The 17,329-nt window shown below is 43.4% G+C and overlaps 1 protein-coding gene across 2 annotated transcripts; it reads right to left on the bottom strand.

Annotated features, from left to right (window-relative positions):
* Positions 1 to 1,439: 1,439 nt before the first annotated feature.
* On the bottom strand, positions 1,440 to 9,742 carry Trim40 (tripartite motif containing 40). 2 transcript variants are annotated; one of them, XM_041634901.1, is made up of 6 exons: positions 9,533 to 9,742; positions 8,429 to 8,935; positions 3,718 to 3,813; positions 2,840 to 3,058; positions 2,499 to 2,521; positions 1,440 to 2,320 (listed from the first exon to the last, which is right to left on the bottom strand). In XM_041634901.1, the coding sequence occupies exons 2-6, from the start codon at positions 8,768 to 8,770 to the stop codon at positions 2,254 to 2,256; spliced, it is 747 nt and encodes a 248-aa protein (XP_041490835.1). In that variant the 5' UTR covers positions 8,771 to 8,935; positions 9,533 to 9,742; the 3' UTR covers positions 1,440 to 2,253. The 2 variants fall into 2 exon arrangements, with proteins under 2 accessions (XP_041490835.1, XP_041490836.1); XM_041634902.1 differs by having other exon boundaries at positions 8,429 to 8,893.
* Between the last annotated feature and the right edge of the window lie 7,587 nt (positions 9,743 to 17,329).

Below are 17,329 nucleotides of genomic sequence, written 5' to 3'. Positions count from 1 at the left end.
AGAAAAGACCTCTCAGTTAGGGGCTAGAGATCAGAGAGTACTGAGTGAGTTTCTCCAGGGTGTTCAATATGCCCTATAAAATATATGTTTGAAAAATAATGGCATGTGCAGGCATGTATATAATGCTAAGCATACCCACAGGCCCTAAGCCTCACATTCCACTACAAAATGAACTATATGTTTCTGCTTCTTTCTACTAGTTTTACTTGAGTATTTAAAGTGACCATGAAACTCTAAGGTATATGAAGTCCCTCCCTGCTCTAAGGCATCATGACCCTTATGGTACTTATTCTAGTACCTCTGTGAGATATATTCTATTATTATTCTTCCTTTTCTTTTTTTTTTGTATGTGTGCTTTGTATATGTGTCTGCATGGTTATATGTGTGGGTACGCATGTGTATGGTTTCAAGTACACATGTGTGTGGGCCCTGAGGCCGACGTCAGATGTCTTTCTCAGTCACTCTCTACTTGTTTGCTAGGGTCTGTTGCTGAACTCTGAACTCACCGGTTCTGGTTAGTCTAGCTATCTAGTTGTTTTGGGGGTCCTGACTTTTCCCTGTGAGAGCTCAGATCATAGGCAGCTACTCAGCTTTTACATGTGTTCTGGGCCTCCGAACTCCAGTCTCCGTGCTTACACAGCGAGTGTTTTATTTACTGAGCCATCTCGCTGGTCCGCACGAAGAAGGCAGCTGTGCATGGTAGTGTCTGTAAGTCTCAGTAGGTAGAAGCAGGAAGATCAGGAATTCGAGGTCAGCCTCTGCCTCACAGTAAAACAGCAAATTTGATGCTAGCCTGACCTGCACTAATCCCTGTTGAAGGGAGAGGAAAGAAAAAGCATGGGGTGGGGGTGGGATGAAAGAATGAGAAGAAAGAGGAGGGGAGAGCTGAGGCCTGGTGAAATTTGATTATTTGCTCATCCAATATCATACAGCCAGGACTTTAGAATCCATGTCCAGCTTCTGATCTGTTAAACACCTTTCCAGACTGTTTTGTTTGGAAACTGGTGGTTGTGTGGCCCTGGGGAGGATTTTGATGCTGACTATGCTTGCTACAACTGACCGCCATTCTGAAAGATAATTCGTATTTCTTAAACTGAGAAGTAAACCTTCGAGCGAGTGGATATACTCCTTTTTAACCCATCAGCGTACGCTCCTCCCCAGGGCACCTTGAAGCTTCCTCCCTGTTAAAGGAGGTAGACTGGATGACCTGCCAGTGAGGTGATCAGTGAACCTCCAGGCTGTTCTTGCTAGAGAACTTGCTTCCCCCAGAAGAGCTGCAATCAGTGTAAAAGCTCCAGGCTCCCGATTCCTCTCTACCAGACCCTAGTGTAGCTTCACACACTTTACCTGACAGGCACAGGTTTAACTCCTGACTTTCCCTACTTATGCTGAAAAAGCTTTCTATTGCAAAGAAGAGAGACCCATCCCGGTTCGTTTAAATAGGAAAGTTTATTATAAAAACAGATACAGAAATAAGGGGGAAAAAAGAATTTTTCTACCATTTTTCAGGCCTTCTGGAAACTTTGGCAGGGTAAGAAGTTGGGGCACTACCAGTTCCCACAAGAAGACTTTACTTCCAGCTTTGCTTACAGTGTTAGCAGAATTCATTCTCTTGTGACTGTAAGACCCAGGCCCCCTGATTCCTGTCAGCTGGACCATTAGGCTGTTCTGGGAACCTAGGAGCTGCCCACATGTCTTTCCCCTCAGCGCCATTAACTTTAGCAAGAAGTCTCTAGAATGCATCAATTGGCAAGAGTCCAGGGGAAGGAGATATGGTCACTCCAGTACCTTTGTCACCTCTGCTGTATCCCTTTGATGAGAAGCAAGTCACAGAATCCACTCACACGCGGGACAAGGTTACACATGTACAGGACCATGAGGGTGAGGACTGTAGACATCACCCTTGCGACTGTTTGCAGCAGTTGTAATGAGCAAACTATGCAGACAGTACAGACAGGAGACTCTATCCAGTCAGAAGAAATATCACTCCAATAAACCTGTCAACCTCTGTACGCTGAGGGGGCCTCACTCTGATGACCCGTGCCGTCTGGACACTTGGATGCTCACACGAGACCAAGGACAGCAGGTGCTCCAGCAGTTCACAGGTATCATGGAGATTGCTCAAATGGCCCTGGACGTGATGGAGATCTGAAATGCCTGGCCACAAGGAGCCACAGCTCAAGCCTGGCTTAGGAAGGAGACTGTGTCCGAGCGTCAGAGGTTAAGGCATCAGGAGAGAACACGCCAGGAGCACTAGCTGAGGTTTGGAGCAGCTGGAGGAAGATGAGAGAGGAGTCCTTCTAATTTCTGGGGCGCACTCCTGAAATCAAAGAAATCATTCACACATTCATATATATCCTGCTGGAGCTTCCACTGCCCGAGCCATACGAAGGTACCAAGTACGTCTCCTTGACTTTCATTTAGCCCATATGCACATCTATGCCATGTGGATCTGCATGTGTCTTCAAGTGTGGGACGGAGGGAGGGGGGGGTCATACCTGTCCAGTAAGTCACTGGCATCCTGGGAGAGAAAAGGTGACAATCACAGTCAGTTACTGTGTTCTTGCCACTGAATGCCCATCCTAGCTCACGCTTGAAGGTCAGTCTGCATGCCACCACGAAAGCTGGCGGGCATAACCCCTTTCTTCTGCTCCTCATTCTGTGGTATCATGGTGTGGCCCTTAGAAGCCTCTCTCAACACACACAAACACATACACACCCCAATCATCACATATCCTGGGAACACGTCCCCTTACACCTCCCAGAAAGGACCTGCTGGCAGGCTGTTTACTAATCCGAGAATCCCTCCCTGAATTTGGGGGTGCCGTAAGAAGTACACCTTCAGAGTTCTGGCATCCAATTCCTTGGCCATCCTTTCCAGTCCAGAAACCAGGAAGCTGAGCTGTGTTACTGCTTCAGAGAAGTGAAAGATCCTGACCGCCTCCGTTGGCTGGTCCTCTTGGTGGTCCAGACGATGCTGTGGTGGGGCCTTCAGCTGTTCCGTGGTTTGATCTTGGCTCTGCAACTCAGCTCCTGGCCTGTAGCTCCCCCAATCCACCTGAAACCACAGAAGAGGAGCTACCCTGAGACTTGGTGATAGAGACCCTGGATCTCTATGCACTGAACAGCTAGGTGCAAATATTGACCTCTATCCCTCTTCCTTCGTGTTCTTACCTCACCAGCCATTGTACTGCAGAAGCAATAGGACTCTCACAAAGCACCTCCCTTCCCACCTCACAGTGCCCAGCACATCTACAGATAATAGGCCCTGCCATAGCGCAACACACACACACACACACACACACACACACACACACACACACTCACACACGCACGCACATGGGTGCGCACACAACTCAGCTATGTTCTTTTGGTGTCTGCCTTTAACCCTGTAAGTGAGGAGAGAGCTCACCCAAGTGAGCGAGATAGAAAAGTGTGATTGTCAAGGACAAGATGTGTTGTGATTTTCAACTCTCTTAATTCTCATTACATACCTGGGAGAACAGGTGTTTTTCCTTAAGAAGAAAGATGTATGGAGTTCAGAAGGTTCACACATCCCAAGTCATTCTGTTCACCAATCTCAGAGTCAAGCCCCAAACCCCGGTTTTCAGCCTACATGACCATAATTCCACAGCAGGCTGCTCCAGGAACAGTTGTCCACAACAAAAGGAGAGGTCCTTCCGGACTCTAGACCATCTCTGGGACTGAGCCACCCACCTGCGGAGCATGCAGCATCTCCCCTTTCTGAGCTTTCAGCCGTTGAAGTTCCCCCAGGTCCTTTCTGAGCTTTCTGCTTCTCCGGGTGAGTCTTTCCTAGAGACAGACACAGGTGTTGTCAACTGGAGGATGAGGCAGTATCTCAGGGAAGCCACGGGCACAACACTGTTCACTTTTAACCCCAGAAGCTGGACCTCTGAGTTTGAGGCCAGCGTGGTCTACACAGTGAGTTCCAGGTCAGCCAGGACTATGTACTGAGACCCTATTTCAGAAAACAAAACAAAGCAATTTCTGGGGCTTGGCTCAGCAGTTGCTGGCCTTCAGGAGACCTGAGCTTGGTTCCCAGCACCCACACTGGGCAGCTCACAACTGCTGTACCTCCAGTTTTAGGGAACCCAGCACCCTCCTCTTTTCTGACTTGCAAAGACACACACACACACACACACACACACACACACTGCCAATAACTCTAAGTGCATGAGACAAGATTGGGACAGTGCAGTTGTATTATTCAGCATGTTTAAAATGATTAAGATAGAATCCTCTGTTTTTACGAACTTATTTAAATAGTTATTTTTATTTTTAATTACATGTATGAGTGTGTTTGTGTGTGGATATATGTGGTACCCAAGGAGCCCAGAAAAGGCACCAGATCCCATGGAGGGAGAGTTGTGAGCCCCCTGCTGTGGGTCCTGAGAACCAAACTCAGGTCTTCTGAAAGAGCAATACTCCTCTTAACCACCAAGCCTCCAAGCCCTGTGCGCTCTGTGTGTGTGTGGGGTGTGTGTGCGCGCGCCCACGCGTGTGTGTTATTGTTGTTGTTTCAGGGTTTCACTATATGCCCCTGTGAGTCTAGGATTCAGAGATCTGCCTCCAGGTGCTGGGGCTAAAGACGTGCAGCACATACAAACCATTACTTGGTATGCTAACATAAGAGAGTAACTAAAGCAGTTTTAAACAGGCTGATAATAAATCTTCCAAACATAACCGCGCTTCTCTGGGCTTAGCTTCTCCATCTGCTCCCCACACCCAGTCTTGGTCCTGGGGCAGCTCCCTTCCCATTAGGCCCCGGTTGATCACACTAAGAAGGCCACCTGCTGGTATTCTAAGATCATAAACACTGTAGTTCTTTCAGTTGCTTCTCTGCCTTCCTAACACGTGTAGCTGGTTTTGTTTGTCATCAGCTCTCTTATGTATGTGCAGCAGACACTCACTGTTTTCCTTACATGAGCAAATATTCTTATTTATTTTTCTACACTTCCTCTTATTACTTAAATACGGACTTGGAGTCAGTAGTCATGAATCACCTTTGTATTTCCTCCCAATGCCTGGTATGACACCTTACAGAGAGTACAGGCTGAGTCAGTCTCTCTCCTGACTCATGGCGGTGGGAAGCCCTCCCCCTGTAAGACTCTGCACTTAGTAGGTACAGAACTCAGTAGACCATCGCCCTTTCAGCTTCCTGAATCATTCTCTCCATTTAGTTCCGACTTAGTCTCCCTCATTTCTCTTTCCAGATAATGACAATGTCTTTTAAAGGCCAACCGTCTGAAAGATTTTGGAAATTTACCCTTCAGGACTGAGGATAGAACATTTGTGTGGAGTGTATGAGGTCCTGGGTTCAAACCTCAACACCACAAAGAAAAAAACAGAGAGAGAAAATCCAACCTCCATTATTAATAGGAAGACCTGACAGGGAAACAGGTACAGGACAGGTGGGGGTGCAGGGTGTGTGTGTGGGGTCAGCTTTGGCTTCTATCACAGCATCCCTGAAGCTTCAAGTGCTTAAACTTTGTATCTGTCCAGTCACAGTGATTCTCATTCACAGACATTAATATGCAGATCTGGCTGAGAACAGAGATAGACAGAAGCCAAGTGACTGCTGACTGTAGGTGCTTGCTCATGACTTCTGAAGCAGAGGGGCTCGAGGTGTTAGGGAGTGGGATCCTAGGGCTGAGGATGCAGCCACAGGGTGAAGGCATCAGGCCAGGATGAGTGAGGCCACTCAACGGGAGACTTCGGCACGACAAGAGCTCGTTTCCTCATGACATCACGAGGAAATCTCAGAACTGTTCCATTTAACATCCCCAGATGACACAGGATTCTCTAGCAGATTAGCTGGGGCAGAAGGCATGCCTTTGACTCATTCATCTTCAGAACAACTGGCAAGAAAATGCCAGGGGTGGGGTGGAGGTACAGCTGAGGGGAAGAGCACATCCTCGCATACGCGAGGCCTTGAGTTCAAACCCTACCACTGTTTTTAAAAAATAGTTTTGAAAGAAAGGAAGAAAAAAGAAAGGACTAATGTTTGGAAAGAGGAAGATCCAGCCCAGCAAGAAGTTTTGGGTGGCGGGGAAACAATGGGAAAAGAAAAGTTAAGTGTGGGACTGTGTATCTGTAATTCCCGCACTCAGCAGGCTAAGGCAGGAGGACTGCATCAATTACAACTCGTGCTAACTGGGACTACAGATAATGATCCTCAAGAAACACAAACCACAGGACTGGAGAGATAGATCGGTGGTTAAGAGCACTGGCTGCTCCTGCCCAGGACCAGGGACCCACGTGGCAGTTTGTTATTGCCTGTAACTCTAGTTCCAGGGAATCCAACGACCTCTTCAGGCCTCCCTGGGTATTATGCATGTGAAACACATATATTCATGTGTACACATAAAATAAAATATTTTTTTAAAAAAAGAAAAAACAACTCTGCTTGCCCATATTAACAATACACAATTCTTTTTTTTTTTTTTGGTTTTTCGAGACAGGGTTTCTCTGTGGTTTGGAGCCTGTCCTGGAACTAGCTCTTGTAGACCAGGCTGGTCTCAAACTCACAGAGATCCGCCTGCCTCTGCCTCCCAAGTGCTGGGATTAAAGGCGTGCGCCACCACCGCCCGGCAACAATATACAATTCTTAAGGTGGTTTAACCAGGTGATTCTGGTGTCATCAGCCTGCAATTTTAGTTACTCTGGAGGCTTGCAGCATGGGAATCAAAAGTAAGATTTGGTCTTAAAATAAAAAGTAAAAAGGAACACTGTATATTAGCATAGCAGGCTTGCCTTGCATATGCAAGACCTTAGGTTCAATCTTTTTCCTTAGAACTATGAGAGGAAGAAGGGGGAGGGAAAGAGGAAGAAGCAAAGGGAGGAGGAAGATGAGAAGGGAGAGGAGGAACGTTGGCACACCGGCAGAAACATACAGAGTAATAGGACAGGGCAGGATCTGCATGGCACCTTCAGTAAAAGGTAGTGGGGCAATTTATTATAGCTTAGAGAAGGCAAAGTTAGTTTTTGATCTTACATTTTCACCAAAATATCTTGGGTATTTCAACTTTTCCAGAATACATACTAAAAGATATCATCATTATATCCCATGTAACCTACAAACAATACCTGAGTATAGCCCAGTCTCCTAACCTGTGATTATTCACAGAATTGGACAGAATGCAGTTGTTGAAAGATGTTCAGGAGATCTGGATGGACTAATGGAAAAAGTGGGAAAATGTCCAAAACATATTTTTAGATAATTAAAAACAAGATATAGTTTTGAAAAAAGGAGGGAGCCAGAAAGATGACTCAGTGGATAAAGGCACTTGCCACCAAGATTGGCAACCCACGGGTATAGGGAAAGAACTGACTTCACAAAGTTCTGGCCGCCATGTGCATTCCAGGGCACACCCCCACCACATCGTGTGTGCACACAAAAATAGATAAAAAATAGAGTGCTTTACACACTTACTGTTGTACTTTTCTAACTACTGGGAATTGAACCCATGGCTTCATCTATGCCAGGCAGAGACTCCTCCACTGAGCTAAATGTCTAGCATCTGTCTGTCTGTCTGTCTGTCTCTCTCTCTCTATGGTGTGTGTGTAGGTGTGTTTTAAAGAGAACATTCAAACACACAGTTTTTCTGGAAGGATAGAATAAAAGAAATCTAATGCAGGCTATCACTGATGACAGAATGAGGAAAGACAGGAAGAAAGATTCATTATCATTTTGTTACATTTATTTATTTGGAAGGGGGCACACCATGGATCTTGTGTGGAGGTTAGGGGACAGTCGGTGGGAGCCATTCCCATCCTACCATGAAGGTCCCAGAGTCGAATTCAGAGTAAAGCTTCATGGCAGTCTCCTTTCCCCTCAACTAACTCTTATCCCAGAGGAAAGATTTTTAGTTTTGCTACTTAATCTTCAGGTGTCACTTGAATTTATTGTCAAAAGTGTGGATCAATTTTAGAAAAAAAAAAGAAAGCAAGAAACAACAATAATAACCAGTAAAGGAAGGAGAGGGGACAAGGACATCATGTTTTCAGATTTCAAATCTTTGAAAGGTAGCTGTTGGCACGGATAAATCTTGATTGCACATCCAGACTGGGTTCTAGAACCATCCACCCAGGGAACCGTATCATCTTGGTCCAGAAGGGGTTCTTATTATCTAGTAGAGAATCTATCTACACAGCTGCAGCAAACACAGTGCCCATGCTTCCTGGGACTTTGCCATCACAATGGCAGGATCACCTAGATAGACACACAGAGCCCTGGAAAGCCTGGTATTAACAGTGAGGTATACAGAAACAAAGACCAGGGCTTCAAGTTGGTTGATGAAGAAGACTCAAAGGAAGGTGTCAGTCACAGCCTCTGTGAGGAGCCAGGCTTAGAAGAAGTAACTTGTGGAGTCAGTGGCAGGGGCAGGTGGGGGTGGCACAGCCTTACCTTGTAGTGGCTGATGGCATTTTCAATGGAGAGCTCAGCATGAGACTGGTGTTCGGGGGACTTGAGGCATTCCACACACAGGAGATGTCTGCTTGCCTCACAGAACATGCACACCCTCTTCTGGTGGCTGAAGCAGATATAACCATCCCCGAGGACCCCCTCAGAGTAGGGCTTCCTGCAGACTGGGCAGCTGAGGACCCCAGAGACTGAAGCCTTATCCATGTACTGGGTCAGGCACATTCGGCAGAAGAGGTGGCCGCAGTCTGGCCTCACAGCCTCCTTCACGGGATCCAGGCAGATGGGACAGATGTCCTCCTCATTGTCCTTGTACAGAGGAACCATGGCCCCCACGTCACCAGCCCCTCTACTGGGTCATTTGCAGGCCAGAGAGTCCCAGATGAGAGGGCTCCTTGGAGCTGATCTGAGCAGGAGGAAGTGGACTCAGACCTGGACTTCAGGTCCACCCTGGATCAGAGAGGCCAGAGCCTGGGCTGTAAGAAACACAACCTAGCAGGAATTTCAGAAACAGTTCAGTGTTTTCTAAACTTAAAGTTAGTCATTATTTCTCATATACCTCGAGGAAGCAGGTGACCCAAACTCCAAATCTGTTTTGCAAGTTTTCTGTGGGATCTTTTTACAGTTCAAAGCTAAATTTTAGGCCATGGTGTCATGGCCAGAAGTAAACTATCAAGGACAAGCTGACATTCTTCTCTGCTGTGTGGCTGATGAGAAGAACTCAATAAGAGATTTATGTGTCCCTCCTATATGTTACTCTGTAGGGCTCACTGCTGTTGCTGGTATCACCAACCACTTAAGGTGGAACCTTGTGATCAAGTCTTTATTAACCACCAAGTTTTCCAAGACTTCAGTGCTGTCAAGATGAAAGAGAAAGAGAACAGGAGAGACACACACACAAATACAGAGAGATACAGACACATACACACACACACAGAGAGAGAGAGACAGACAGAGCATTTAATAGTATTTGAGGCTACATTGTCCCTTTCTTTCAAACACTTTCCAAGGTTGACCCAAAGAAGGAATTGCCTCCTCTTCCCTCTTCCTGTCTGAGCCCTCCCCAAAATAGCTCTCTTACTATCCTACCTCAAACTTCTTCTTTTCAACTTCAGGCCATTTTCTTGGTCTCCAGACCGAGGGAGAAGGCCAGCAGAAGAGTGGATCTTCTTTAGTTATGCCAGCTATATATAGACACACGTCAGTAGAACTGGGGAGAAGGTGAAAAGACTCATCCCGATTTAGCCCAGAATTATCAGGAAAAGGAAAATACACCCATGAGCAGGGCTCACCCAGCAGCGACATGGACTTTGCTGCAGGGTGTGGCGTATTTGCTTACAGGAAGAGGAAAGTCTTGATGCCTTTAACGCAAAACTCACAGGACTTGAGAAATGCCTTACAGAACGAGCCCCAAGAACCCCACATGAGGAACCAGGAGTTCTGGTGGTGTCACAGGACCGTGACACCTGGGTGAGGCTGGGGACAGTGATATCATTGTCCTTAATGGTCTCAGCTTCAACAGTGGCGGTGCCCAGGGTACCACTAGGTATTTGTTTCTCTTATTGTTGTGACCTGAGGGAGGAGGGGCTTATTTCGGTTTACAGTTTGATGTTACTGTCCATGGCGGAGAAAACAAGGAGGCAGCAGTGGCTGGAAGCTGTGGCGGCAGCAGCCTGAGGCTGCAGCCCACACCTGGATGGGTCATGAAACTGAGATACCAGTGGTGCCCAGCCTGCTTTCTCCAGAGCCCTTTCCCTTTTAGTCTGGGTTCCCAGCTCAGGGAACAATGACACCCACTTGAGTGTAGATCTTCTCCCCTCATTCGAGTCTCTCTGGAAACACTGTATCCACACAACTAAAGGTGTTCTTCAATGATGCCCTAGGCAGTTCTACACCCCCACCCCTGCTTCTGAAGGTTGTTGCCCACTCTGCATTATGGGGGCAGTGTTATAGCTTTCCATCATTTCATACCCTTTAAAACCAGCCTTGTGTTGAGTACCTTAAGCCTTCCATTGGAAACTTGCAGTCCTGTTAGAGAAACGTGAAAGTCGTCAGGATACAAATGAAATGGGTTTATGTCACCCTAACAACAAGCAGCATCTCTTTCTCTTTTGGAGAATGGGGGGAGTCACAGTTGAGGCAGAGGTGTGGGAAAATGGACTGTATTCTGTCAATTATATTTTAAATAAACGTTGATTGGCCAGTAGCCACGCAGGAATTATAGGCAGGACAAACCAGACAGGAAATAGAGGTCATAAATGAGAACAGGAGAATTCTGGGAAGGAGGAAGCCTTGGAAGAAGGAAATTGAAGACACCAGAAAGTGGAAAGATCTCCCATGCTCTTGGGTAGGTAGAATCAACATAAAATGGCAATCTTAACAAAAGCAATCTACAGATTTAATGCAATTTCCATCAAAATCCCAGCAAAATTCTTTGCAGACTCGAAAGAACAGTACTCAACTATATGTGGAAAAGAAAAAGCCAAGGATAGCCAAAACAATCCTGTACAATAAAAGAACTTCTGAAGGCATCACAATCCCTGGCTTCAAACTCTACTACAGTTTCAGTACTGAAAACAGCTTGATATTGGCATAAGAACAGACAGAAGGACCAATGGAACTGCATCAAAAAGTAGGATATTGATACACACACCTTGGAACACCTGATTTTTGGCAAAGAAGCAAAAAATATCAAACGAAAAAAAGAAAACATATTTAACAAATGGTGAAGGAATAACTGGATATCAACATGTAGAAAAATGAAAATAGATATCTATCATCATGTACAAAACTCAAGTCCAAATGGATCAAAGATCTCAACATAAAGCCAGCCACACTGAACCTCATAGACAAGAAAGTGGAAGTACACTTGAACGCATTGGCACAGGAGATCACTTCCTACATATAAACCCAGTAGCACAGACACTGACCTCCTGAAACTGAAAATTTTCTGTAAAGCAAAGAACACAGTCAATAAGACAAAATGACAGCCTACAGAATGGGAAAAATCTTCACTAACCCCACATCAGACAGAGGTCTGTTCTCCAAAATATAGAAAGAACTCAAGAAATTGGTCATCAAAAGCACAAATAATCCAATAAAAAATAGAGTACAGACCTAAACAGAGAACTCTCAACAGAGGAATCTAAAATGGCTGAAAGACACTTAAGGAAATGTTCAACATCCTTAGTCATTAGAGAAATGCAAATAAAAACAACTCTGAGATTCCCTCTTACACCTGTAAGAATGGCCAAGATCAAAAACACTGATGACAACTTACGCTGGACATGCTGTGGGGTAAAAGGAACACTTCTGCATTGCTGGTGGGAGTGCAAGCTGGTACAGCCCCTTTGGATGTCAGTGTGCCAATTTCTCAGAAAATTAGGAAACAATCCTCCTCAAGAAACAGTAATACCACTTTTAAGTATATATCTAAAAAAATGCTCAATTGTGCCACAATGACATATGTTCAACTATGTTTATAGGAGCATTGTTTGTTAAACCCAGAACATGGAAAAAAACCTAAATACCCTTGACTGAAGAATGGATAAGGAAAATGTGGTACATTTACACAACAGAGTACTACACAGCAGAAAAAATAACGGCATCTTAATTTTGCAGGCAAATGGATGGAGCTAGAAAACATTTTTGAGTGAGGTAATCCAGACACCGAAGGACAATTATCACATTTACTCACTCATAAACAGTTTTTATACATAAAGCAAAGAAAACCAGCCCACAAATCACAATCCTAGAGAACCTAGACAACCATGAGGACCCTAAGAGAGACAGACATAGATCTAATCTACATGGGAAGTAGAAAGTAGAAAAAGAAAAGATCTCTTGAATAAATTTGGAGCACGGGAACCTTGGGAGAGGGTTGAAGGGGAGGGGAGAGGCAGGGAGAGGAGAAGAGAAACATGTAGAGCTCAATAAAAATCAATTAAAATTTCTTTTTCCTCAGGATGGTCGAGATGGGGGAAAGGACAGAGAGGGAGAACAAGGAAAGAAATATCTTGATTGATGGAGCCTTTATGAAGATAGCCAGAAACCTAGCACTAGAGAAATTCCCAGGAATCCCCAAGGATGATCTCCACTAAGCAATAGTGGAGAGGATGCCTGACCTGGCTTAGCCCTGTAGTCAGATTGATGACTGTCTTAAATGTCACCATAGAACCTTCATCCAGCAATAGATGGAAGCAGATACAGTGAACCACAGTGGAGTACTGGGCTGAGCTCTCAAGTCTAGTCAAAGAGAGAAAAGAGTTAGAATATGAACAAAGAGGTCAAGACCATGATGGGGATACCCACTGAAACAGCTTACCTGAGCTAATGGAAGCCTTCTAACTCTGGTCTGACAGTGAGGGAACCAGCATAGGACCAAACTAGGCTCTCTGAATGTGGGTGACAGATGTATGACGGGCAGACTGTGGGGTCACTGGCAGTGGCATAAGAATTTATCCCTACTGCTTGTTCTGACTTTTTGGAACTCATTCTCTCTGGAGGGATACCTTGCTCAGCCTAGATATTATGGGTAGGGCCATGGATCTGCCTCAAAGCAATGTGCTAGACTTTGTTGACTCCAGGTGGGAAGCCTTAACCTTTCTGGGGAGTGGAAGTGGGATGTGTAGGGGGAAGGTGGAGTAAGCAGGAGGGGAGGGAGTGGGAAATGGATTTCACATGCAAAATGAGGAAAGATAGTTTTAAAAAATAAATTAAAATAAAAGTAACAAAAAAGGATTTCTGTTTCCTAATCCTTTTCCGATACAGGGAAACTGTGTGTCTAGGGGATTTGCTTCTCCTAAGGACCACATCACACTCCTCCTGCTGCAGTGAAGTAAAATTCCAAGGCAGACCCAGGTTCAGAATTCACTCTCATTTTTGTAATTGACCCTACACAGGGCTGCTGAGTCCTAGCCCCATTTGATTCCTGTTCTGATCTCCTTACCAACTTCATATATGTACATTCTTTTTTTTTAAAAATTTAACTTTATTTCGTGTGCATTGGTGTGATGGTGTCAGATTCCCTGGGACTGGAGTTACAGACAATTGTGAGCTGCCATGTGGGTGCTGGGAATTGAACCTGGATCCTCTGAAAGAGGAGCCAGTGTTCTTAACCTCTGAGCCATCTCTCCAGCCCCCATATATGTACATTCTTAATGTCATCTCGTCAATTCAAGTTCAGTGTACCTTCTAAATTATTCTAGCCTGAATTACTGGAACTGCCTAAAACGAAGCAATGGAGTGGCTCCTTCAGTTAAATGTTTTAGCAGACTGTAGGTTTCTATGTGGACAGTAGGTGGTGCTGCCTCCCAGGATAGAACATGATTAAGGATTGGAAGCTGCTGCCAGTGCCCTGTTCTCATTCATATTCATTTTCTCTCTTCTTCTTCTTCTTCTTCTTCTTCTTCTTCTTCTTCTTCTTCTTCTTCTTCCTCTTCCTCTTCCTCTTCCTCTTCCTCTCTGTCTTTATTCATTTATTGTTGTAAATATATATATGTCCACTTTGTGCTTACTGCCCACAGAGGTCAGAGAGGGTATCAGATTCTCAGTAACTTGGGTTCCAGGAAATTTGGGGTTATGTGGATGCTAGGAACAAAACCTGGGTGATGCCTTAAAACAATCCCACAGCAGTTCAGAATTAGGGTAATAAAAGGGTTGTTTATTTAAAGGGAAAACTTACAGATCACCATCCTAAACAACAGTCCTCTGAGCGCAAACAGGAACACAGTCTAGCATCCAGAACGGGAGCCATAAGCAAGAGAGCAGGTGCACGTTTCTGGCTGCTTTTTAAAGTATAAGAGACCATACCCCAGTGGGTTGGTATCTTAAAGGCTATTGGCTGAAGGAGCAGAATGTGATCCCACAGCACCTCCCCTTTTTGTTTAAATATGAGAGTTTCAAACCCAATACAAAACTATATACACTTGGAACAGATATCAAGTGTAATTAGAATTACAACCAGAATAAACAATATTAAGCAAGTAACACATGCTAAATGTTTTAATAAACATTTTATCCTATGGAGTCTAAGTATTGTATAGCAAATGGCTTGGCTAGATAATAAGAGTACAGTAACTACAACTATCTAATCTTCAACCCCACTGAAGGCCTGAGAAGCTAGATAATATTGCTTGAGCAGGCAGGAAGTACAATGAACACAATGAAGTAACTTCCCAAGCAAGCAACATATTATGGAGATAATTAGCTACCTGAGCAAAGTCTCATTTTGCAATGTTGAAGCTATGTATCTAAAGAATCTAATTAATCTGACTGTGTGTATAACAATCATGAACAACTATTGATCTATTCTAATTAATACCTTTATAATTTAAAGAGTAAAACTTTATGTAAGCATATTAAATAATCTGTAAACAAAATGTGCAACAAATGAAGACAATGACCTCAAAATGTAAACAATCTATATCTTGATCAGAGGTAGGAGTAATATATAATACAATATGAAAATTTACCATAGCCGGGCGGTGGTGGCACACACCTTTAATCCCAGCACTTGGGAGGCAGAGGCAGGCAGATCTCTGTGAGTTCGAGACCAGCCTGGTCTACAAGAGCTAGTTCCTGGACAGGCTCCAAAACCACAGAGAAACCCTGTCTCGAAAAACCAAAAAAAAAAAAAAAAAAAAAAAGAAAGAAAGAAAATTTACCCTAAAAGTTGTATCAATATACAAAATGTCCTAAACCAAGGTAGAAACAGGCATGTATGCAATCTGACAAAATAACTTTGTATTTATGTACAAATAATGTAAACAAAAGTAACAAATATAATTTGAACTTGTATCAATATACAAAAACCATACCAATGTAAATTATCCATAAATAATAGATCACAAGTATTCACTCTATTACCCAATATTACTATCCCCCCTTTTTTTGAACCAACATAGTTTTCTCCCCAATCCTCTCTCTAGTTCAAGTAATAATCAACAATCCCTAAACAGTGTTCCCAAGCCTATGAACAAACTTTTTTGGGATGGGGGCGTCATCTTCTAGAATTGATTCCTGCTATCATGGAGGTGATATTCTCTTAATGGGATCCTGCAAAAACTAAATGGTGGTTAAGTTCCAAAATGACTGTCTAGTATAGTTGGAAACAATTTCTGAGCTGTCAATAGGTTTCTTTTTAAAAGTTCTAGTTTGGGATTCTGGAAAGACTATGAGAAGCTGCACCATTTCAGCAGCTGGCACACAAACGGTATTATATTAGTGCTGTCTGCATCATCATGTCTTCTCAGCTAGGTGGAGTGGTTGCTGTGGGCCCCATCTTCTTCCTGGAAACTTCAAAGATTACTGCAGAAAAGGATCTGTAGGAAAATCTATTCTTCATCATGGAAAACGTAAACATTATTCATATAAACATACATATAATGAAGAATATGATACAGACAAAATAGGCATGGAGAAAGTAAAAATTTTCCTAAAGTCTTTCTTCTGTCCCATACCAGATGGCTTCCGATATGAGACAGAAACTCTGAATGTTCCTTTTAACAACAAGCTTGGATTTAGAGAAGTGCAGAGAAATTGTCCAATTTGAAAACCAGCTAAATATATTAATATAAATGAATATATATATGTGTGTGTGCATGGGTGTGTATATAAATGTAAGTGTAAACAGTACCTGGATTCATAAACCATATTCTGTTTTCTAGATGCTCCTTAGTGGATAGTTATTTTTTCTTCTGTCAGCATTCAAACAGCCAGGGTCTCTTGAATTTTTGATGACGTGTAATTTTTCTGCAAAGATAAGAGCAGAACCCTGTCCTAACCCTATATGGCTTTCCTTACCTCCTGTATGGTTGTCACCATTGTGGATGAGCTATTATTTCTCTGTTTTAATAGGTTTCTCATTTTCAAAATGAATCTTTATTAATTTTGATGGTATCCATAATTTTTCTTCTCCTGTGAAAACAAAAGCAAAACCCTTTTCCCAACGTAGCACATCTCTTGATTTTCATTGTGGCGTCAACACATCCTTGAAATATACTTGTTGATTCAACTCAGAAGTTCTTTCCATTATCCAATGCCTCTAAGCTGCTGTTGTTCCTTTCTCATTAGCGTTAAGAAAATTCAAGGTTAATAAAGCATTATGCAATCTATTTCTGGGGACATTTTCCATCCCTTTCTGTTTGTTCATCATATCCTTTAGAGTTTAATTTGACCTTTATATAACTGCCTGACCTGTAGAATTATTTCTTAAACCTGTAATGTGCTTTATATATTATATATATTATGTGTATTATAATAAGCAAAAACCATTTCATTTTCTTAGATACATATACTGGACAATTATCTGTCTTTATTTGTGCACGAATGCCCATGATGGCCATAACTTCTAATAAATATGTTATTACTGAATCAGCCTTTTCTGAGCTCAAGGCAGTTGCCCATTGAAAACCCGAGTATATGTCTATGGTGTGGTGTATATATTTTAATTTACCTAGTTCCAAAAAGTGGAACACATCCATCTGCCAGATTTTATTCCTTTGAGTACCCTTGATTACTCCCTGCAGGCAATGGTGTTTGATTATGGAAAGAACAAGTAGGACGTCTCTTTATAATCTCCTTAGCTTGTTGCCACGTGGTAGAAAACTCTTTCTGTAAATTTTGCTATTGACATGATGCTTTTTATGAAATTCAGAGGCCTGCAACACACTTCCAATCAATAATTGATCAATTTTTGTATTACCTTGTGGTAGAGGACCTGGCAGACCCGTGTGGGATCAGATGTGTGTTATGTATATAGGACAAAGCCCATTCCTGATTATGTCTTGCATCTGGATGAACAATGAAGTCAACCCTGTATCATCTGGTATAAATTCAGCAGTTTCAATATGTAAGACAACTCTTGCTGCATGTTGTGAGTCAGTA

This window comes from Microtus oregoni, unplaced genomic scaffold (genome assembly GCF_018167655.1).
Source record: "Microtus oregoni isolate MIOR12 unplaced genomic scaffold, Mior012 000046F_ref0000063, whole genome shotgun sequence".
Classification (NCBI taxonomy): Eukaryota; Metazoa; Chordata; class Mammalia; order Rodentia; family Cricetidae; genus Microtus; species Microtus oregoni.
Note: the sequence above shows the minus strand (reverse complement) of the source record. Positions and strands in the feature narration are given on the sequence as shown.